General features: G+C 46.1%; 1 protein-coding gene across 1 annotated transcript in view; it reads right to left on the bottom strand.

Moving 5' to 3' along the window:
- LOC145345623 (dynein axonemal heavy chain 8-like) overlaps positions 1 to 24,074 on the bottom strand; it is a 1,557,438-nt gene that overhangs the window by 69,925 nt on the left and 1,463,439 nt on the right. The window contains exons 89-90 of the mRNA XM_080193457.1: positions 21,569 to 21,670; positions 18,170 to 18,330 (exon numbers count right to left, since the gene is read on the bottom strand). Coding sequence (XP_080049583.1) covers positions 18,170 to 18,330; positions 21,569 to 21,670 — 263 coding nt within the window. The remainder of the gene's footprint in view (positions 1 to 18,169; positions 18,331 to 21,568; positions 21,671 to 24,074) is intronic.

Raw genomic sequence — 24,074 nt, 5'->3', positions numbered from 1 at the left:
CCACTTCATCATTGTTGATGTAGACAGGGCATGTCCTTCACTACACTCCTTGAAGTTGATGACTATCTCCTTCATTTTGTTGACACTGAGGGAGATATTATCACTGCACCAGTTCACCAGATTCTCTCTTTCCTTTACTCCATCTCGTCACTGTTTGAGATCCGACCCACGGCGGTGATGTCATCAGCAAACTTGAAAATTGAGTTGGAGGGAAATTTGGCCACACAGTTATAGGTGTACAAGGAGTGGAGCAAGGCTGAGGACCCAGCCTTGTGGGGCACCAGTGTTGAGGATAATCATGGAGGAGGTGCTGTTGCCTATCCTTACTGAAGGATGGGCCAAATGGACACTTTCTGCGCTGTAACGATTCTGTGATGTATGCTGTTTCTACTAGAACTTCTGTACCATTGCCTACAAGATGAATTCAATACTGCGTGTCCATCTCATTGTACTGGAAAAAGGGATTAGCCTGCTGACCTCTGTAGGCAGGTCTCTTTGGACTCTTGATTCTGGACATCCATGAAAAATCCTCTATGGCTCTTTGCCTGGGATCTTTTTATTTTCTTTACTCCTTTTACTGTATGATTGATTTGGGGATGCGTTGAACTCTCTGCTCCCAATTTGTGTGTGTAAATTGTTTGAGGGGGTTATTAATAGAAAATTGGATCACACCAAAACTGAAGGGTTATGAAATACAACACTGCACAAAAAGAAGGAAAGCAAGAAGACCCTTCTGTTTATGGACAAATGGTGAGAGGCAAAATCTGGGTGTTTAAATTAATTCCCCTCCTATCAGTAATACTCAGGAGAAAGCTAGCACGAGGGGGCATGGCTTTAAATTAAGGGGGGGTAGTTATAGGACGGATGTCAGGGGTAGGTTCTTTACCCAGAGGGTGGTGAGGGATTGGAATGCCCTGCCTGCTGCAGTTGTAAATGCGCCCAGTTTGGGGGCGTTTAAGAGAACCGTGGATAGGTTTATGGACAAAAAGGGATTGGTTTAGGTTAGTGGGTCATTGTTTTTTAACTGGTTGGCGCAACATCATAGGCCAAAGGGCCTGTTCTGCGCTGTAGTGTTCTATGTTCTATGAATAGTATATTCAAATTCATCTTACTTTGGGCGGGATTCTCTGGCCTCCCAGCTGCATGTTTATCAGGCTCTTCTTATCCCGCCACTGTCAGTGGGATTTCCATTGATTCTACTTCATGCCTCCAGGAAACCTGCAGTGGTGTGTGCCGACAGTGGAACCAGAGGATTCTGCCAATGTGAATGGTCGAAGAGTTCCAGTAGCTATGTTTAAGCATGCTGGTTTTTGCCAAACATTTACAGCAGTTAGGGTGATGGAAGTTCATCTCCATTCGCCAGAGGAACATTGTTTTAGGTGCCCTCAGGTGCCTAGTAAATCCCTTTAAATTTTGAACACTTCAGTTAGATCATTTCTCAATTTAAACTAATTGTCAGGGGAATGGGAAGCAATGCAGAAAGTCAGAGGAAAGTAGAGTAGCAATAAGGCAGTAAGAGGCAAAGTGGGAGGAAGAGAAACCAAAGGCAAAAATCAAAAAGGGCCACAGTACAGAGACTGTGGAGAACTCAGTGAATGGATCCAATAAGGCTAAAAGAAATAAAATACAGGGAGAGTGTTGTTCATCCATTGTCATCGATGAGGACCTCGACACCATTAGTCATTTTGAGGCTGGTTGTGGTGTGTCTGAAGATGACTGATCAGGCCAATTCAGGCACAGAATGTCCTGGTACATATTGAACAGGCTTGTGCAGACACTGTAGTTGTTGCGCTGGTGGCTCTGGACTTGTGCAGCTCGCGCTTAAGTTGTGCTTCAGCAATACACCTTGCTTCATGAGCTTGACAGTCTTTGTGGATGAGGCAGCACCAGGTAGGGCAGTTTTGTGCCAGTGTTTCCCAGGTGGTCGTGTCAATGTCAAGCAACTTCAGGGAGGCCTTGAGTGTGTCTTTGTAACGTTTCTTCTGCCCTCCATGCGAGTGTCTTCCAGCAGAGAGTTCCCCAAAAAGGAGCTGCTTGGGTTTGCGCTCGTCTGACATACGGGTGACATGACCTGCCCACTGGGTCTGTGCTCTCATCAGCAGTGTGTGGACTGATGGTAGAATCTAGAGAGAACTTCAGTGTCTGGTACTTTGTCTTGTGATGCGTAATATTCTGCAAAGACATGTGGAAATGATTGAGCTGCATGTCTTTGATACACAGTGCGCATTTCACAGGCATACAGGAGGCTAGTGAGTACCACGGTGCTGTAGACCTTCAGTTTTGTTGCTGGGCTGATTCCTCGATGTTCCCATACAGTGGAGGGCAGTCTACCAAAAGCAGAACTTGCCTTTGCTATTCTGCAGTTAACTTCTGCATCAATAGTCACTGCTTGGGAGAGGGTGCTGCCAAGATAAGTGAACTGGTCCACTGCCTGTGGTTTCTGCCCTTTGATTGTGATTATGGGTTCTGTGTACGGTGCATGAGGAGCAGGCTGGTGCATGACTTCGGTCTTTTTAATGTTGATGGTGAGTCCAAAGTTATCACAAGCAGTGGAAAATTTGTCCATACTGACTTGCTTCTCTGGCTCTGAGCCAGCATACAGGGCACAGTCATCAGCAAAGAGGAAGGGAGAGTGTATAAAACATGACAAGACAGGTAGCCTGAGGTGTGATTGCTTTAACACAAAGAGTATGACAGGGAAGGTAGATGAATTTAAATCTTGGATTACGACATGGAACTATCATGTTATGGCAATTATGAAGACTTGGAAGAAAGAAGGGCAGGACTGGCAGCTTAGCATTCCAGGATTTTGATGCTGCAGGTGAGATAGAGAGGGTGACAATAGAGATGGGGGTATTGCTTTACTGATTAGGGAGAATGTCACAGCTATACATAGGGAGAACCTGTTGGTGGGGTCATGTAGTGAGGCCATATGGGTAGAACTCAGGAACAGGGGCAGTGGAGTTGTACAGCAGACCTCCCAACAACCAGCACAAAGTGAGGGAACATGTCAGCAGATTACAGGACAATGTAAAAACAACAGGGTTGTCGTGATGGGTAATTTTCACTTCCCCAACATCTAACGGGATTCCTTTAGTGCCAGGGACTTGGATGGGGCAGAGTTTGTTCAGTGTGTCCAAGAGTGCTTCTTGAGGCAATATCTAGATAGTCCAATATGGAAAGGGGCTACCTCGGACCTGGTTCTGGGAAATGAGCCTGGAGATGCTGATGTCTGTTTGGGACTATTTTGGGAACAGTGATCACAATTCTACAAGTTTCAAGATATAAAATCATAGAATCCCTACAGCACAGAAAGAGGTCATTTGGCCCATCGAGTCTACACCAATCATAAACCTACCCAGGCTCTACCCCATATCCCTACATATTTTACCCACTAATTCCTCTAACCTACATATCTCGGGGAACTGAAGGCAATTTTTAGCATGGCCAATCAACCTAACCCACACATCTTTGGACTGTGGGAGGAAACTGGAGCACCCGGAGGAAACCCATGCAGACACGAGGAGAATGCGCAAACTACACACACAATAGGCATAGAAAAGGATCCAAGTAGTCCCAAGTGAACATATTAAAATGCAAAAGGCTAACTACGACAGCATTAGGCAGGAGCTAGGCAATGGAGACTGGGGGTAGCTGTTTGAGGATAAATCCATATCCGATATGTGGAAGTCTTTTAACAGTCAATTATCAACAATTCAGGACAAGTATGTCCCTGTGAAAATGAAGGATAAAGATGGCAAGATCGCTCTTGGATGACAAGAGAGATTGTGAGCCTAGTGAAAAACAAAGAGGCGTACATAAATTTCAGGAAATTGAAAGCAGATAAGGTTCTTGAAGAATACAAAGAAAGCAGGAAAAAGCTTTAACAGGGACTTGGGAGGGCAAAATGGGGCCATGAAATGTCCTTGGTAGGCAGGATTAAAGAGAATCCCAAGGCTTTTTTTTATGCTTATGTAAGAAGGAAGAGTGTAGTTAAGGGAAGGGTAGGTCCATTCAACAACTGTGGAGGGAATTTGTGTGTGGAGCCAGATGAGATGGGTGAGGTGCTTAACCACTACTTTGCATCAGTATTCACAATGGAGAAGGATATGAATGATATAATGGATGGTGAGTGTAGAAAGGAGGATATTGACATTCTGAGACATGTTGAAATAAAAAGGGAGGAGGTATTGGACGTTTTGAAAAACATTAAGGTGGACAAATCCCTAGGGCCAAATAGAGTCTATCCCAGAAAACTGAGAGAGTTGAGGGCAGAAATTGTTGAGTCCTTGGCCAAAATCTTTGCATTCTCTTTAGCCACGGGCTAAAGAGGTACCAGAGGATTGGAGAGTAACTAATATTGCTCCTCTGTTTAAGAAGGGCTAAAAAGACAATCCGGGAAAATATAGGCCTGTGAGCCTTACATTGATGGTGGGGTAATTATTGGAGAAGATTCTTAGGGACAGGATATAGTCACATCTGGAAGCGGATAGGCTTATTAGCAAAAGACAGCATTGTTTTGTGAAGGGGAAGTCACGTCTCACAAATGTGATTGAGCTCTTTGAGGACGTGACAAGAAAAATTGACCAGGACAGGGCAGTGGATGGTGCATACATAGACTTGAATAAAACCCTTGATAAGGTTCCTCGTGGCAGGCTGATACAGAAAGTGATGTCATATGGGATCCAAGGCAAGCTGGTAAGATGGATACAAAACTGGCTTGGACATGGCACATAAATGGGGCATAGCATAGTTTGGGGGCACCACGATGGAACAGTGTTGCGTCACAGTGTCAGGGTCCCAGGTTTGATTCTATGCTTAGGTCACTGTCTGTGCAAAATCTATACATTTTCCCATGTCTGCAAGGGTGCTCTCCAGGTGTTTCAGTTTCTTCCCAAAGTCTGAAAGACATGCTGGTTAGGTGCATTGGTTAGACTCCATTTGGAGTATTGTGAGCAGTTTTGGGCTCCATACCTAAGGAAGGATGTGCTGGTCTTGGAAAGGGTCCAGAAGAGGTTCACAAGAATAATCCTGTAATGAAGAGCTTGTCAAAGAGGAACGGTTGAGGACTCTGGGCCTCTACACGTTGGAGTTTAGAAGGATGAGGGGGGATCTTATTGAAACTTACACATTACTGCAAGGCCTGGATAGAGTGGACGTGGAGAGGATGTTTCCACTAGTAAGAGAAACTAGAACCAGAGGCCACAGCCTCAGGCTAAAGGGATATCCTTTAGAACAGAGATGAGGATGAACTTTTTCAGCCAGAGAGTGATGAATCTGTGGAACTCTTTGCTGCAGAAGACTGGAGGCCAGGTCATTGAGTGTCTTTAACACAGGGTTAGATAGGTTCTTGATTAATAAGAGGATCAGGAGTTATGGGGAAAAGGCAGGAGAATGAGGATGAGAAAAATATCAGCTATGATTGAATGGCAGAGCAGGCTCAATGGGTCAAGTGGCCTAATTCTGCTCCCATGTCTCATGGTCTCATGATGTGGAGATGCCGGCGTTGGACTGGGGTAGGCACAGTAAGAAGTCTCACAACACCAGGTTAAAACCCAAAAGCTTTATTTGGTAGCACGAGCTTTCGGAGCACTGCTCCTTTATCAGGTGAGTGCAGGATTTGGTTCACAAACAGGGCATATATCGACACAAACTGAATGACAATATAATGGCTGGAATGTGAGTCTTAACAAGTAATCAAGTCTTTACAGGTACAGACAGTGCGAGCAGACAGGGGGTTAAGAACAGGTTAAAAAAGTGTGAATTGTCTTAAGGCAGGACAGTTAGTGAGATTTTGCAAGTCCAGGCAAATCGTGGGGATTACAGATAATGTGACATGAACCCAAGATCCTCATGTGCGCGGAACTTGGCTATCTGTTTCTGCTCAGCAATTCTGCATTGTTGTGAGTTTTGAAGGCCGTCTTGTAGATCAGAGGCTGAGTGCTCTTGACTGTTGAAGTATTCCCTGACAGGAAGGGAACACTCCTGCATGGTGATTATCAAACGATGTCCATTCATCTGTTGTCGTAGCATCTGCATGGAAGACGTGCCAATCATTGACACGGATGCCATCATCTCATGTGAGAACACCATCCACCAGGTACATAGTATATACCCTTGCGACTCAGCCAACGTTGTCTACCTGATACGCTGCAGGAAAGGATGTCCCAAGGCATGGTATATTGGGGGACCATGCAGACGCTACAACAACAAATGAATGGACAAAGCTCGACAGTCACCAGGCAGGAGTGTTCCCTTCCTGTTGGGGAACACTTCACTAGTCAAGGGCATTCATAGAACATAGAAAGTAGAATATTACAGCGCAATACAGGCCTTTCGGCCCTCCTTGTTGCGCTGACTTGTGAAATTAATATAAAGCACATCTAACCTACACTATTCCAATATCATTCATATGTTCATCCAATGACCATTTAAATGCCCTTAATGTTGGCGAATCCACCATGTTGCAGGCAGGGCATTCCACACTCTTACTACTCTGAGTAAAGAACCTATCTCTGACATCCATCCTATATCTATCACTCCTCAATTTAAAGCTATGTCCCCTCATGCAAGCCATCTCCATCTGAGAAAAAAGGCTCACACTGTCCACCCTATGTAATCCTCTGATCATCTTATATGCCTCTATTAGTCATCTCTTAATCTTCTTCTCTCTAACAAAAACAGCCTTAAGTCCCCCAGCCTTTCCTCATAAGACCTTCCCACCACCAGACTACATCCTGGTAAATCTCCTCTGCAGCCTTTCCAATGCTTCCACATCCTTCCTATAATGTGGCGACCAGAACTGTATGCAATACTCCAAGTGCGGCCACACCAGAGTCTTGTACAGCTGCAACATGACCTCAAGGCTCCGAAACTCAATCCCTCTACCAATAAAAGCTAACACACAGTGCGCCTTCTTAACAACCCTATCAACCTGGGTGCCAACTTTCAGGGATCTATACACATGGACACTGAAATCTCTCTGCTCAAACACACTACCAAATAACTTACCATTTGTCCAGTACTCTGTATTCCTGTTACTCCTTCCAAAGTGAATCACTTCACACTTTTCTGCATTAAACTCCATTTGCCGCTTGTCAGCCCAGCTCTGCAGCTTATGTCCCTCTGTAACCTGCAACATCCTGCACTGTCCACAGACTTCTGCACACTCCACGACTTTACTGTCACCCGCAAATTTATTAACCCATCCTTCCATGCTCTCATCCAGGTCATTTATAAAAATAAAAAAATAAAAACAGCAGTGGCACCAAAATAGATCCTTGCAGTACACCACTGGTAACTGAACTCCAGGATGAACATTTCCCATCAACCACCACCCTCTGTCTTCTTGCAGCCAGCCAATTCCTGATCCAAATCGCTAAATCACCCTCAATGCATCTGTATCTTCTGCAATAGCTTACCATGGGGAACCTTATCAAACGCTTTACTGAAACCCATATACACCACATCAACTGCTTTACCCTCATCCACCTCTTTGGTCACCTTCTCAAAGAACTCAATAAGGTTTGTGAGGCACAACCTACCCTTCACAAAACCATTTTGACTATTGCAAATCAAATTATTCCTTTCTAGATGATTATAAGTCCTATCTCTTATAATCCTTTCCAAAACTTTGCCCACAACAGAAGTAAGGTTCACTGGTCTATAATTCCCAGGGTTGTCTCTACTCCCCTCTTTGAGCAAGGGGACAACATTTGCTATCCGCCAGTCTTCTGGCAGTATTCCTGTAGACAATGATGACCTAAAGATCAAAGTGAAAGGCTCTGCAATCTCCTCCCAAGCCTCACAGAGAATCTGAGGATAAATCCCTTCCAGCCCAGGGGACTTATCTATTTTCATACTTTCCAGAATTGCTAACACCTCCTCCTTATGAACCTCAATCCCATCTAGTCTAGTAGTCTGTATCTCAGTATTCTCCTTGACAACATTGTCTTTTTCCTGTATGAATACTGATGAAAAATATTCATTTAGCGCCTCTCCGACCTCTTCAGACTCCACGCACAACTTCTCACCACAGTCCTTGACTGGCCCTAATCTTACTCTAGTCATTCTTTTATTCCTGACATACCTATAGAAAGCTTTAGGATTTTCCTTGATCCTGCCTGCCAAAGACTTCTCATGTACCTCCCTGGCTTTTCTTAGTTCTCTCTTTAGGTCCTTCCTGGCTAACTTGTAACTCTCAAGCGCCCTAGCTGAGCCTTCATGTCTCATCTTGACATAAGTCTCCTTCTTCCTCTTCACAAGTGATTCAACATCTTTAGTAAACCACAGTTTCTTCACTTAACCACGTCCTTCCTGCCTGAAAGGTACATATTTATCAAGGACACACAGTAGCTGTTCGTTGAACGAGCTCCACATTTCAATTGTGCCCATTCCCTGCAGTTTCCTTCCACATCCTATGCATCCTAAATTCTTGCCTAATCGCATCATAATTTCCTTCCCCCCAGCTATAATTCTTGCCCTGTAGTACATACCTATCCCTTTCCATCACTAACGTAAATGTAACCAGCGAGTTTGCCTCTACCACCAGCCGGTTCCACTCACTCACCACCCTCTGAGTGAAAAACTTACCCCTGACATCTCCTCTGTACCTGCTCCCCAGCACCTTAAATCTGTGTCCTCTCGTAGTGACCATTTCAGCCCTGGGAAATAGCCTCTGAGAATCCACCCTATCTATTCCTCTCAACATTTTGTAAACCTCTATCAGGTTGCCTCTCATCCTTTGTCTCTCTAAGGAGAAAAGACCAAGCTCCCTCAACCTATCTTCATAAGGCATGCCTCCCAATCCAGGCAACATCCTTGTAAATCTCCTCTGCACCCTCTCAATAGCTTCCACATCCTTCCTGTCGTGAGGCAACCAGAACTGTGCACAGTACTCCAAGTGGGGTCTGACAAGGGTCTTATAAAGTTGCAGCATTACCACCCGACTCCTAAACTCAATCCCTAATCTCTGATTCAGCCTGTGATCTTTGGATAAGTGTTCTCCAAAGTAGCCTTTGAGAAACAAGACAACGCAGAATCTCCGAGTTGAAACTGATAGCCAAGTTGTGCACATTTGAGGACGCCTTCAACCGGGATTTTGGGTTCATATCACACTATCTGTAACCCCTGCGAATTGCCTGAGCTTGCAAAACCCCACTAACTGTTCTGGCTGGAAACAATTGGAAAGGCAAATTGTGCGGAGGGTGGGGAGAGTCTACAGAAGGATCTAGATAGGCTGGGCGAATGGGCCAGGAAATGGCAAATGGAATTTAATATTGGCAAGTGCGAGGTGGTCCACTTTGGTAGGAATAATGGTAGGAAGGATTATTATTTACGTGGAGAAAAACTGCAGCAGGCGACGGTGCAGAGGGACCTCGGGGTCCTTGTGCATGAGTCGCAAAAACCCAGCTTGCAGGTGCAGCAGGTGGTCAGGAAGGCAAATGGGATGCTGGCCTTCATCGCAAGGGGGATTGAATATAAAAGTAGGGAGGTCTTGCTGCGGCTGTATAGGGCATTGGTGAGGCCGCAGCTGGAGTACTGTGTGCAGTTTTGGGCGCCGTACTTACGCAAGGATATTTTGGCCTTGGAGGGAGTGCAGAGGAGGTTTACTAGGCTGATGCCGGAGTTGAGGGGGTTGAGCTATGAGGAGAGGCTGAATAAACTGGGCTTGTACTCGTTAGAGTTTAGAAGAATGAGAGGAGATCTCATTGAGACGTATAAGATGATGAATGGGATGGATAGGATAGAGGTGGAGAGACTCTTCCTGCTCAGAAAGGATAGTAGGACTAGGGGGCACAGCCTCAAGATAAAGGGGGGGCTGTTTAGAACGGAGTTGAGGAGGAACTTCTTCACTCAAAGGGTGGTGAATATCTGGAATTCTCTGCCCGTTGAAGTGGTGGAGGCTGCCTCGCTAAATATTTTTAAGACGCGGGTTGATGGGTTTTTGATAAGAGAGGGGATTAAGGGTTATGGGGAGAGGGCGGGAATGTGGAACTGAGCCACGACAGATCAGCCATGATCTTATTGAATGGCGGGGCAGGCTCGAAGGCTAGTTGGCCTACTCCTGCTCCTATTTCTTATGTTCTTATGTTCTTGAGGGGGTTGAGCTATGAGGAGAGGCTGAATAAACTGGGCTTGTACTCGTTAGAGTTTAGAAGAATGAGGGGAGATCTCATTGAGACGTATAAGATGATGAATGGGATGGATAGGATAGAGGTGGAGAGACTCTTCCCACTCAGAAAGGATAGCAGGACTAGGGGGCACAGCCTCAAGATAAAGGGGGGGCGGTTTAGAACAGAGTTGAGGAGGAACTTCTTCACCCAAAGGGTGGTGAATCTCTGGAATTCTCTGCCCGTTGAAGTGGTGGAGGCTGCCTCGCTAAATATTTTTAAGACGCGGGTTGATGGGTTTTTGATAAGAGAGGGGATTAAGGGTTATGGGGAGAGGGCGGGAATGTGGAACTGAGCCACGACAGATCAGCCATGATCTTATTGAATGGCGGGACAGGCTCGAAGGGCTAGATGGCCTACTCCTGCTCCTATTTCTTATGTTCTTATGCTTACCCTCTCTCCACTCGCATTGTCTGTACTTGTAAAGATTTGATTATCTGTTAAGACTCACATTCCAACCATTATCTTGTAATTGCATTTGTGTCTTTATGTGCCCTGTTTATGAACCAAATCCTGAACTCACCTAATGAAGGAGCAGTGCTCTGAAAGCTTGTGCTACCACATAAACTTGATGGACTTTAATCTGGTGTTGTGAGACTTCTTATTATGGTCTTATGCTAAATTCTCCCTCAGTGTACCCAAACAGGTACCATAATGTGGTGACTAGGGGATTTTGACATTAACTGCATTGCAGTGTTAATGTAAGTCTGCTTGTGACACTAATAAATAAACTTTAAACTTAAAAAAAAGAAAGCAGAGTTGCAGTGGAAGGGTATTTTTCCAGCTGGAGGTCTGTGACAAGTGGTGTTTCACAAAGATCAGTTCTGGGGCCTCTGTTGTTTGTAATATATATATATAAATGAGTTTGAAGAAAATGTAGATAGTTTGATTAGTAAATTTGCAGATGATCCAAAAACTGGGGGAGTAGTGGATATTGAAGAGGATTCTCAGAAGACACAGCAGAATATAAATCAGCTGGTTGGCAGATGGGATTTAACCCAGACAAATGAGGTCATGCGATTTGGAAGGTCTACTGCAGAAGAAAATATACAGTAAATGGTAGAGCCCTTAGCATACAGAAGGAACTAGGTGTGCAGGTCCATATTTCCCTGAAGGTGGCAACTCAGGTGGACAAGATGGTCAAGAAGATATATGGCATGCTGTCCTTCACCAGGCAGGGTGCTGAGTATAGCAATTGGAAAATCATAATACAACTGTATAAGACTTTGATTAGGTCACATTTGGAGTATTGTGTGCAATTCTGGTCACCACACCACCAGAAGGATGTTGATGCATTGGAAAGGGTGAAGAGGAGATTTACTAGGATGTTACCAGTTTGAAGGATATGGACTATTTATTCATTTGTGGTACATGGATGTCACTGGCTGGCTAGCATTAATTGCATAATACTCACAAGCTTTCGATGGGACTGCCTCTTCGTCAGGTGAATGGAGAGTTCTGGCCTCAGACAGAGCATATAAAGCACAGACAGTTTAGAGATTACTGATTAAAATGCGAATCCTTACACCTAACCTGCTGTTCAAGACCTGAAGTGACTGACAATGTGAGTGGAAGGAGCACTGAGCATGGGTTACAGAGATGTGTATTGTCTCCAGACAGTACAGTAAGTGAGGTTTTGCAAACCCAGGCAAGTCACGGGGGTTACAGATAGTGCGACATGAACCCAAGATCCCTGTTGAGACCATCCTCATGTGTGCGGAACTTGGCTATCAGTCTCTGTTCAGCGACTCTGCGCTGTCGTGTGTCGTGAAGGTCACCTTGGAGAACGCTTACCCGAAGGTCAGAGGCTGAATGCCCGTGACCACTGAAGTGTTCGCCAACAGGAAGGGAACAGTCTTGCCTGGTGACTGTCGAGCGATGTTCATTCATCCGTTGTCGTAGCGTCTGCATGGTCTCCCCAATGTACCATGCTTCGGGACATCCTTTCTTGCAACGTATCAGGTAGACAATGTTGGCCGAGTTGCAAGAGTATTTACCGTGTACCTGGTGGATGGTATTCTCATGTGTGATGATGGTATCCATGTCGATGATCCGGCATGTCTTGCAGAGGTTGCTATGGCAGGGTTGTGTGGAGTTGTGGTCACTGTTCTCCTGAAGACTGGGTAGTTTGCTGCGAACAATGGTCTGTTTGAGGTTGTGTGGTTGTCTGAAGGCAAGAAGTGGGGGTGTGGGGATAGCCCTGGCGAGATGTTCGTCTTCGTCAATGATATGTTGAAGACTCCGGAGAAGATGTCGTAGCTTCTCCGCTCCGGGGAAGTACTGGACGACGAAGGGTACTCTGTCCACTGTGTCCCGTGTTTGCCTTCTGAGGAGATTGGTGCGGTTTTTCGCTGTGGCGCATCGGAACTGTCGATCTGTGAGTCGAGCACCATATCCTGTTCTTATGAGGGCACCTTTCAGGGTCTGGAGGTGTCTGTCACGATCCTCCTCATCTGAGCAAATCCTGTGTATACGGAGGGCTTGTCCATAGGGAATGGCTTCTTTAACATGTTTAGGGTGGAAACTGGAGAAGTGGAGCATTGTGAGATTGTCTGTGGGCTTGCGGTACAGTGAGGTGCTGAGGTGACCGTCCTTAATGGAGATGCGTGTGTCCAAGAATGCAACTGATTCTGGGGAATAGTCCATGGTGAGTCTGATGGTGGGGTGGAATTTGTTGATATCATCATATAGTTGTTTCAGTGATTCTTCACCATGAGGCCAAAGGAAGAAAATGTCATTGATGTATCTAGTGTATAGCATCGGTTGAAGATCCTGTGCAGTGAAGAAGTCTTGTTCGAACCAGATGCAATTTTACAACTCATCCGCTTTATCCTGGACCACAATGTCTTCACCTTCAACAACCAGTTTTTCATCCAGACACATGGAACAGCCATGGGGACCAAATTTGCACCTCGATATGCCAACATCTTCATGCACAGGTTCGAATAAGACTTCTTCACTGCACAGGATCTTCAAACAATGCTATACACTAGATACATCGATGACATTTTCTTCCTTTGGCCTCATGGTGAAGAATCACTGAAACAACTATATGATGATATCAACAAATTCCACCCCATCATCAGACTCACCATGGACTATTCCCCAGAATCAGTTGCATTCTTGGACACACGCATCTCCATTAAGGACGGTCACCTCAGCACCTCACTGTACCGCAAGCCCACAGACAATCTCACAATGCTCCACTTCTCCAGTTTCCACCCTAAACATGTTAAAGAAGCCATTCCCTATGGACAAGCCCTCCGTATACACAGGATTTGCTCAGATGAGGAGGATCGTGACAGACACCTCCAGACCCTGAAAGATGCCCTCTTAAGAACAGGATATGGTGCTCGACTCATAGATCGGCAGTTCCGATGCGCCACAGCGAAAAACCGCACCGATCTCCTCAGAAGGCAAACACGGGACACAGTGGACAGAGTACCCTTCGTCGTCCAGTACTTCCCCGGAGCGGAGAAGCTACGACATCTTCTCCGGAGTCTTCAACATATCATTGACGAAGACGAACATCTCGCCAGGGCTATCCCCACACCCCCACTTCTTGCCTTCAGACAACCACACAACCTCAAACAGACCATTGTTCGCAGCAAACTACCCAGTCTTCAGGAGAACAGTGACCACAACTCCACACAACCCTGCCACAGCAACCTCTGCAAGACATGCCGGATCATCGACATGGATACCATCACCACACGTGAGAATACCGTCCACCAGGTACACGGTAAATACTCTTGCAACTCGGCCAACATTGTCTACCTGATACGTTGCAAGAAAGGATGTCCCGAAGCATGGTACATTGGGGAGACCATGCAGACGCTATGACAACGGATGAATGAACATCGCTCGACAATCACCAGGCAAGACTGTTCCCTTCCTGTTGGCGAACACTTCAGTGGTCACGGGCATTCAGCCTCTGACCTTCGGGTAAGCATTCTCCAAGGTGGCCTTCATGACACACGACAGCGCAGAGTCGCTGAACAGAGACTGATAGCCAAGTTCCGCACACATGAGGACGGTCTCAACAGGGATCTTGGGTTCATGTCGCACTATCTGTAACCCCCGTGACTTGCCTGGGTTTGCAAAACCTCACTTACTGTACTGTCTGGAGACAATACACATCTCTTTAACCTGTGATCAGTGCTCCTTCCACTCACATTATCAGCCACTTCAGGTCTTGAACAGCAGGTTAGGTGTAAGGATTCGCATTTTAATCAGTAATCTCTAAACTGTCTGTGCTTTATATGCTCTGTCTGAGGCCAGAACTCTCCATTCACCTGATGAAGAGGCAGTCCCCTCGAAAGCTTGTGAGTATTATGAAATAAATCGGTTGGACTAAAACCTGGTGTTGTCAGACTTGTTACTGTGTTTATGCCAGTCCAACGCCGGCATTCCCACATCATAGCATTTATTGTCCATTCCTAGTTGCCTAAGGGCAGTTGAGAATCAACCCCATTGCTGTGGCTCCGAAGCCACATGTAAGGATGGCAGATTTCCTTCCCTAAATGACATTAGTGAACCAAATGTGCTTTTCCAAAAATTGGCAATGGTAGATTCTTAATTCCAGATATTTTCATTGAATTCAAATTCCACCATCTGCCATGGAGGGATTCGAATCCAGGTCCCCAGAACATGAGCTGAGTTTCTGGATTGATAGTGTAGCGATACTACCACTAGGCCATTGCCTCTCCTATGAAGAGGGGTTGAACAAACTTGGATTATTTTCATTGGAACGCTGGAGGATGAGGGGGTGACCTGATAGAGGTTTTACAAGATTATGGCAGGCTTGTATAGAATGGATAATCAGAATATTTCTCCCACGGTCAAAGGGTAAACTACTCAGGGCATAGGTTGAGAGTGAGAGAGGGAAAGGTTAAAAGAGACACCAAGGGTACGTTTTTCAAACAGAGTGTGGTGAATGCCTGGAATGCACTGCCAGAAGCAAATTCTATAACAACATTCAAGAGGCATCTGAATAGACAAATGAATAGACAGGGAATAGAGGGATATGGACCACACAGAGGCATGAAAATATTAGTGTCAGTGCAGATTTGCTGGGCCAGTGGGCCTGTTCCTGTACTGTAATGTTCTTTGTTCTTTCTAATTCAAGGGAATACAAAACAAGTTTATACACCTGATCATACTTGGTTATCTACATTTGATTTGCTTTTGGTGTTCCTTTGAGTTGAATTTCTCTATCTGACCAACCTGTCTGTTTTGATTGGACACCCTGGGAGAGATTTTCTGGTCGCTCTTGCCCCAAGACCGGAAATTCCCATCCAAGGTCAACGGACCCTTTCATGGCTCTATCCTGCCCACTACGATTCCCATGGCAGTTGGGACAGGAATATTTTTCCCATCGGTTTGCCCCATTCCTTCCAAAGGCAATTCTGACTCTTGTCATTCTAGAGCGGACTTGGGATTTTATTCTGTGGAGTCTGCCATGAACTTGCCGGATTTAACCATTCCAAAAATTGAACTTTCATCTGATAATCAGTGGCTCCCTTCTGTGCTGTAACAATTCTTTGATTCTGCTAAGTTGTTTACTGAAAGATTATTTGAAGAGTCAATATCTAGCCCTAGAAAACATGAGGAGTTTTAAAAAATACCGAGCACTATTTCATAAAAGCAGCATCAGAGCCCTAAAAGCAGTGCCCCAAAGAACAGTATGAGTTGGCAAGGGGTCAAGTCGAAAACAAACAGTTGGAAGTATAGCTAGTATCCTTCAAGATTAAATGCAAAAGAAGTAAATAGAAACAAAGACTGTCTTGAAAAACAGTATGGAAGAACAGCAGAAGAAACCTCAGGATCCTCTGTTGAATTACACAAAAACTCAGTGGTTAAGGTGATCAAGAAGGCAGATGGCATGCTTGCTCAAATTGGGGCATAGAGCATAAAATTTGGCAAGTCATTTTGCCATATTTGGATACTGGTCACTACACTACTAGAAGGGTGTGGAGGCTTTGGAAAGGGTACAGAAAAGGTTTACCAGAATGTTGCCTGGAATGGAGGGTATTAGCAATGAGGAGAGATTGGACAAACTTGTGTTGTTTTCATTTGAATGTCAGTTGCAGAGGGATGACCTGATAGAAGTTTACAAAACTATGAGAGGCATGGTTACAATGGATATTCTGAGTCCCTTTCCCAGGGTATTCCCCTCACTAATCACAGAAAGATTCCAGATAAATCATTGACATATTGACTAAATACATTGACGAAGGAAGAGTGGTAGATGTGATTTATATGGACTTCAGCAAAGCGTTTGATAAGGTCCCCCGTGCAAGACTTCTTGAGAAGGTGAGAGGGCATGGGATCCAAGGGGCTGTTGCCTTGTGGATCCAGAACTGACTTGCCTGTAGAAGGCAGAGAGTGGTTGTGGATGGGTCTTTTTCTGCATAGAGGTCAGTCACCAGTGGAGTGCCCCAGGGATTTGTTCTGGGACCTGAATGATGAAGTGGAGAGATGGGTTGGTAAGTTTGCTGATGGCACGAAGGTTGGTGGTGTTGTGGATGGTCTGGAGGGACATCAGAAGTTGCAGCGTGACATAGATAGGATGCAAGACTGGGCGGAGAAGTAGCTGGGGGACTTCAACCCGGATAAATGTGTAGTGGTCCATTTTGGCAGGTCCAATGGGATGAAGGAGTACAATATCAAGGGTAAGACTCTTAGCAATGTAGAGGATCAGAAGGACCTTGGGGTCCGGATCCATAGGACTCTTAAATAGGCCTCGCAGGTGGAGGATGTGGTTAAGAAGGTGTATAGTGTACTGGCCTTCATCAATCAAGGCATTGAGTTTAGGAGTCGGGAGATAATGTTGCAGCTCTATAAGACCCTAATCAGACCTCTCTTGAAATACTGGGCTCAGTTCTGGTTGCCTCATTACACGAAAGATGTGGAAGCTATTGAGAGGGTGCAGAGGAGATTTACAAGGATGTTGCCTGGATTGGGTGGCATGCCTTATGAGGATAGTTTGAGGGAGCTAGGTCTCTTCTCCTTAGAGAGACGAAGGATGAGAGGTGATCTGATAGAAGTGTATAAGATGTTGCGAGGTGTAGATTGGGTGGATTCTCAGAGGCTTTTTCCAAGGGCTGGAACAGTTGCTACGAGAGGACACGGGTTTAAGGTGATGGGGAGTAGGTACAGAGGAGATGTCAGGGCTAAGTTTTTCACTTAGAGGGTGGCGAGTGAGTGGAATCGGCAGCCATTGGTGGTGGTGGAGGCAAATTCAATAGGGTCTTTTAAGAGACTTCTGGATGAGTACATGGAACTTAATAGAATTGAAGGTTATAGGTAAGCCTAGTAGGTATAGATATCATCGGCGCAACTTGTGGGCCAAAGGGCCTGTTTGTGCTGTAGTTTTTCTATGTTCTATGTTCTAAATTCTTTTGCTGCAATCTTAGCTTCTTATACCCTGGCAGGGTGAACAGTAAGATTGCGAGAGATCTGAGAAATCAGGTTCATTCCTGATTTCTCACCCCTCGTGATGTAACCAGTGCTGGATATCCGGCAAATTCAGCCTCATGCCTAAAAAGGGTGACAAGCTGTTGTAATATTAAAGTCCCTCTCCTTGATGTTGCTGAATTGCTGGCTCTCTAGTAACTCCTGGGGATTGCCCAGCCTGGAAACATACTGTTAGTTGGCTTCTGCCATCAAAATGCCACCCCAAAGTAAGTTTCTGGTGCAGGTGGCAGGTCCTTGGATATCACTGAAAAGTTAGTCCCACATTTCTTTTATCCAGCCAAGGTTATAGTTTAATTGTTACTGTGAAGTAAGGAACAATAACAAGTGATCATTACCAACTCACTGGGGGGAATTTTCCTGTCCCACCTGCCATAGGAACCATAGCGGGTGGGGAGTGTGAGGGCAGACCACGCAAAGGTCCGTTGACCTTGGGCAGGATTTTCTGGTTTTGGGTTGACCATGGCCAGAAAATCCCCTCCATTATGTATTAAGTAAACATTAACTTGCATCCTACTTACGTGATATCAGCATTTGGGTGTAAGCCAAACACTTGGGGGGTGTCAACGGCAGGTAACGTTTGAATATACTCCAGATAACCATCTACATTTGCACATATTGGAATAATATAATCGGTATAAAAGCTGAATTTAGAATCGAACATCTTCTCACTGAACCACACCTATATCACAAGTACACAAAACAATTACATCCATTGCACTTTATCACAAAACAACACAATCCATTGAGATAAGCTATAAGTGTGAGAATGGTTCAATCAGGTTATAACAAACCTATGAATTTATTTGAAAACATTAATCATAGTATAATAATAACTTAGATCTTAAGACTTCAAAGTTTTGAGAAAATACCTAAAACAACAAAGCAGAATAATTTAACAGACTTTTAAAGAAGAAACCAGTAGCAAGAGTTGCACTGTCTACAAATTCTCTTGCTATTTTTAAGGAAGAGACAAATCTTATGAAAGAAATCTGTATTTATAAAAGTTAATAAGATAACATTCTGCTATTTGATTTAAACTGCAGTCTCCTTTCTTACTATTTTCAGAAGATTTTTATTCATTCATTTTTCTGCAACACTTTCTGGACAAGGTGATAATATGTGGCAAAGTACTGCATTGTTATGGAAATATTCCTATTTATCAAATTGGTTTGCATTCTCCTTTAACTCTGTCTAATATAGCAAACATAATGGAAGTTACAATCCCATTTTAATTGGGGAATTGATGATGTTTCAGTGCTTGTTGTTTCAATATCTTGTCAGACATTAAGAATAAGAGCAATGCCACAACGTCATGGCTTTCTAATCTAAAGTAAAACTGGGCAAGAAACAAAGTGGGCTATAGCTTTCACTTCACTGCTGTAATTTTTTCAATGTCAATCAGCACAAAAGATTGTGAAATTTTAAGCACAAATTATGTTCAACACAATTTGAGTATTGCAATATTTTGCATTAATTTAAGAACCATTGTGCCTGAAGTTGGGCTCACACACAAAATTAGTCACTTTATGGTGAATTAATCACTAATGGCAATTTTTCTACTTGCCTTTATTTGCAAGCCTCGAAGGAATCCAATCGAGCCTTTTGGACACAAGGGCCGTGATTCTCCCATCCGCACCAACCTCTTTTCTGGCGGGTCCGACTGGGAGACATACATCTGCGGCCTTGAACGGGGATTTGCGCATATGCTGCGAATGCATGCGCACCTCCCAGAGCCGGCGAACATGCTGGAAACCGGCGGGAAGGCAGCTAAGTCATTTAAAGCTTTTTAAAATCTATTTTAAATATGTAGATTAGTTAATTATCGGGACCTGAAAGGTCCCGATCGAATCTCCACATCGCCAGGAGTACTTCATTCATGCGGGTTTCAGACTAGTTCCCCCATTGGGGAAACGAGCGGAATGTAGGGGGTGGAAGTCGGGTGCCCAGAGGGGTCGGGCAGTGGGGGGTTGGTGCCTGCTGGGCATGGGCACCCTGGCAGTATTAGCCTGTGCCCCCTGCACATGGGCACCCTGGCACTGCCTAAGGGGCAAAGTACCCATATCAGGGACATCTTGGCATTGCCCATTGGGTATCGGGCAGTGCTAAGGGGTGGGGTCTATTGTGGGTGGGGCGAGGTGCAATCAGTGGGGATGGGGAGTCCCACTGTCACTCTGCACTGGTATCAGTGTGGGATGAAGGGAGAGCAGCGATTGGGGCGGGCTTGAGGGGGAGGGGGGTTGTCTGCTAGGGGGGTGGGGGGAGGTGCTGCTGGGTTGAGAGGGGTGGGCGGATCACTACTGCAGGGGGATGGGACCTGGGCATTGGGACGCTCCACGATGGGGAGGAGGGAGGGTCAGCCCAGGAATTGCTGCGGGGGTCGCAGTCAGGCTGTAGAGGGGGGCGAGAGGGGCAGCACTGCAAGGACCCCAGGCTGCCCAGTGATCAGGCTGGCCTACAAATGGGAGCTTGACAATTTGGGGCCACTGCGTCTGCACAGAGTTCTTGAACTGTCAAACCCGTCCCCCCTGGGTTTTTAATGAGATTCACGACTGGGCCCTCTGCACTGCACAGAGTGGAGAGATTCGGGTGAGAAGCTGACCTGTCAGAACTGTCAAACCCGTCCCCCCTGGGTTTTTAATGAGATTCACGACTGGGCCCTCTGCACTGCACAGAGTGGAGAGATTCGGGTGAGAAGCTGACCCGTCAGAACTGTCAAACCCGTCCCCCCTGGGTTTTTAATGAGATTCACGACTGGGCCCTCTGCACTGCACAGAGTGGAGAGATTCGGGTGAGAAGCTGACCTGTCAGAACTGTCAAACCCGTCCCCCCTGGGTTTTTAATGAGATTCACGACTGGGCCCTCTGCACTGCACAGAGTGGAGAGATTCGGGTGAGAAGCTGACCCGTCAGAACTGTCAAACCCGTCCCCCCTGGGTTTTTAATGAGATTCACGACTGGGCCCTCTGCACTGCACAGAGTGGAGAGATTCGGGTGAGAAGCTGACCTGTCAGAACTGTCAAACCCGTCCCCCCTGGGTTTTTAATGAGATTCACGACTGGGCCCTCTGCACTGCACAGAGTGGAGAGATTCGGGTGAGAAGCTGACCCGTCAGAACTGTCAAACCCGTCCCCCCTGGGTTTTTAATGAGATTCACGACTGGGCCCTCTGCACTGCACAGAGTGGAGAGATTCGGGTGAGAAGCTGACCCGTCAGAACTGTCAAACCCGTCCCCCCTGGGTTTTTAATGAGATTCACGACTGGGCCCTCTGCACTGCACAGAGTGGAGAGATTCGGGTGAGAAGCTGACCTGTCAGAACTGTCACGATCTATAACAGGTTCCCGCCAATTCAGCACTTTTGGGAGAATTGCCCCCAAGGATACCAAAAGACGTGTTTTAAAAATTTTGGATGCTTTTTATTAATTCACAAGAGGACTAATATAACAAGCAAATGGTTCTCTATTTTTATAAATATTTTTCAGTAATTCAAAATTTGTTTACTCACAAGTAATCCATTTTCATGCTGTGTCAATAAATGAATCGAGGCAAGTCAAATAAATTAACAAATATTTTTAAAGCAGTTTTCATGGTTTAAAAGATTATCTAATTGCATTGTTCAAGGCACTTTTATGTTCCGCATTGTGCAAGGGAGATTATGTCAGAACACTGGAAAAGAAAGCTCCCCTTAAAGTAGATGCAATTTTGCACCAGGTTACCAATTACACCCAATGTGAAAACTATCACAGCATCTTCATCTGCACCCTCTTACTCACTGGGCCAGATTCTGCAGACCCGCTGTGTGAATGGAGATTTGGCTCAGTGCCAGCTTCTCTATTTTCGCTGGCTGTGGTGGCAGGGGATTAATTGCAGAAGTCCAGCCATTATAATCACAATATTTGTATGTAGAGGAGTGGGATTACCTTGCAAAAACAGTTGAGGAGGCGTTTGTCATAGTCATCTGTAACGCGTCCACCATATTGAACTTCTCCAAGCATATAGCGAATAGTATTCCATGACACTCCCTGAAAGAATCCAAATGACAGGGTAAATTCCATTTTAAATATATAGAGGCTCAGCTGATAATAATCTCCGTCTTGATAACTGAAGAAAGCACATTACTTGAGCAATGTTTTTATATTTGGGAAAATTCTGTTCATAAATTAATCCAATTATGAATAAATTTTAAATTGTTCAGACCAATCCATCAATAATATGGACTTGTAGTTAAGTACTTAAAGGGATGTACACAAAATCACTTTGCAATGAGTTCAGTATTAGGCAGAATTTCCAATCGTTGCATAGAACTACCTACCATCACACTCGGGGCCCAATTTTACCATTTTGATTCTAAGTGCTGAATCTGGGAGTGTTTCAGATCTGACTTGTAAACCTGTTCTCAGCACCCCCATACGCACTCTGCCCAAAAAAAAGTAGTGATTCTGAATCGAGCTGCAGCCTCCTTTGGGTGGGGCTTATCGCGCCCAAAAAGCTCGGAGCCTTCAACTGCACCTGTGCAGTAAAAAAAATTTTGAAAAGTGCTGCACTTCCACATTGCTCCAGGGCCCAATAATGCCTTCCCCTGTCCCCAACAGCCATTGCCCCCAGAACATTACCTTAGTGCAGGGTGTCGAAATTTGCTGATGACACCAAGATTGGGGGAACGGCAAATTGTGCGGAGGGTGTGGAGAGTCTGCAGAAGGATCTAGATAGGCTGGGCGAATGGGCCAGGAAATGGCAAATGGAATTTAATGTTGGCAAGTGTGAGGTGGTCCACTTTGGTAGGAAGAATGGTAGGAAGGACTATTACTTACGTGGCGAAAAACTGCAGCAGGCGACGGTGCAGAGGGACCTCGGGGTCCTTGTGCATGAGTCGCAAAAACCCAGCTTGCAGGTACAGCAGGTGGTCAGGAAGGCGAATGGGATGCTGGCCTTCATAGCGAGGGGGATTGAATATAAAAGTAGGGAGGTCTTGCTGCAGCTGTATAGGGCATTGGTGAGGCCGCAGCTGGAGTACTGTGTGCAGTTTTGGGCGCCGCACCTGCGCAAAGATATTTTGGCCTTGGAGGGAGTGCAGAGGAGGTTTACTAGGCTGATACCGGAGTTGAGGGGGTTGAACTATGAGGAGAGGCTGAATAAACTAGGCTTGTACTCGTTAGAGTTTAGAAGAATGAGGGGAGATCTCATTGAGACGTATAAGATGATGAATGGGATGGATAGGATAGAGGTGGAGAGACTCTTCCCGCTCAAAAAAGACAGTAGGACTAGGGGGCACAGCCTCAAGATAAAAGGGGGGCGGTTTAGAACGGAGTTGAGGAGGAACTTCTTCACTCAAAGGGTGGTGAATCTCTGGAATTCTCTGCCCGTTGAAGTGGTGGAGGCTGCCTCGCTAAATATTTTTAAGACGCGGGTTGATGGGTTTTTGATAAGAGAGGGGATTAAGGGTTATGGGGAGAGGGCGGGAAAGTGGAACTGAGCCACGACAGATCAGCCATGATCTTATTGAATGGCGGGGCAGGCTCGAAGGGCTAGATGGCCTACTCCTGCTCCTATTTCTTATGTTCTTATCCTCCCACCCCCCCACTACCCAGACCAATCCCGGCCCCTTGCCTGCCTTCCTCCCACCAGACTGGCAGCAGACATCCCCGCCCCCCACCAAAGAATGCTCTGACCCACCTCCCTCCTCCCCACCAGAGAACGATCTGACCCACTTTCCTCCCCCCACCAGAGAATGATCTGACCTGCTTCCCCCTCCCCCCGATCATGGAGCCATCTGATCCACCTCCCTCCTCCTTCCCCCACCAGAGAATGATCTGACCCGCTTCCCTTCTCCCCCCACACCGACAATGATCTGACCCGCTTCCCTTCTCCCCCCACACCGACAATGATCTGACCCACTTCCCTTCTCCCCCCACACCGACAATGATCTGACCCGCTTCCCTTCTCCCCCCACACCGACAATGATCTGACCCGCTTCCCTTCTCCCCCCACACCGACAATGATCTGACCCGCTTCCCTTCTCCCCCCACACCGACAATGGTCTGACCCGCTTCCCTTCTCCCCCCACACCGACAATGATCTGACCCGCTTCCCTCCCCCCACACCGACAATGATCTGACCCGCTTCCCTCCCCCCACACCGACAATGATCTGACCCACTTCCCTCCCCCCACACCGACAATGATCTGACCCGCTTCCCTCCCCCCACACCGACAATGATCTGACCCGCTTCCCTTCTCCCCCCACACCGACAATGATCTGACCCACTTCCCTCCCCCCACACCGACAATGATCTGACCCGCTTCCCTCCCCCCACACCGACAATGATCTGACCCACTTACCTCCCCCACACCGACAATGATCTGACCCGCTTCCCTTCTCCCCCCACACCGACAATGATCTGACCCGCTTCCCTTCTCCCCCCACACCG

This window comes from Carcharhinus amblyrhynchos, chromosome 7 (assembly GCF_965287045.1).
Source record: "Carcharhinus amblyrhynchos chromosome 7, sCarAmb.v2.hapA, whole genome shotgun sequence".
Classification (NCBI taxonomy): Eukaryota; Metazoa; Chordata; class Chondrichthyes; order Carcharhiniformes; family Carcharhinidae; genus Carcharhinus; species Carcharhinus amblyrhynchos.
Note: the sequence above shows the minus strand (reverse complement) of the source record. Positions and strands in the feature narration are given on the sequence as shown.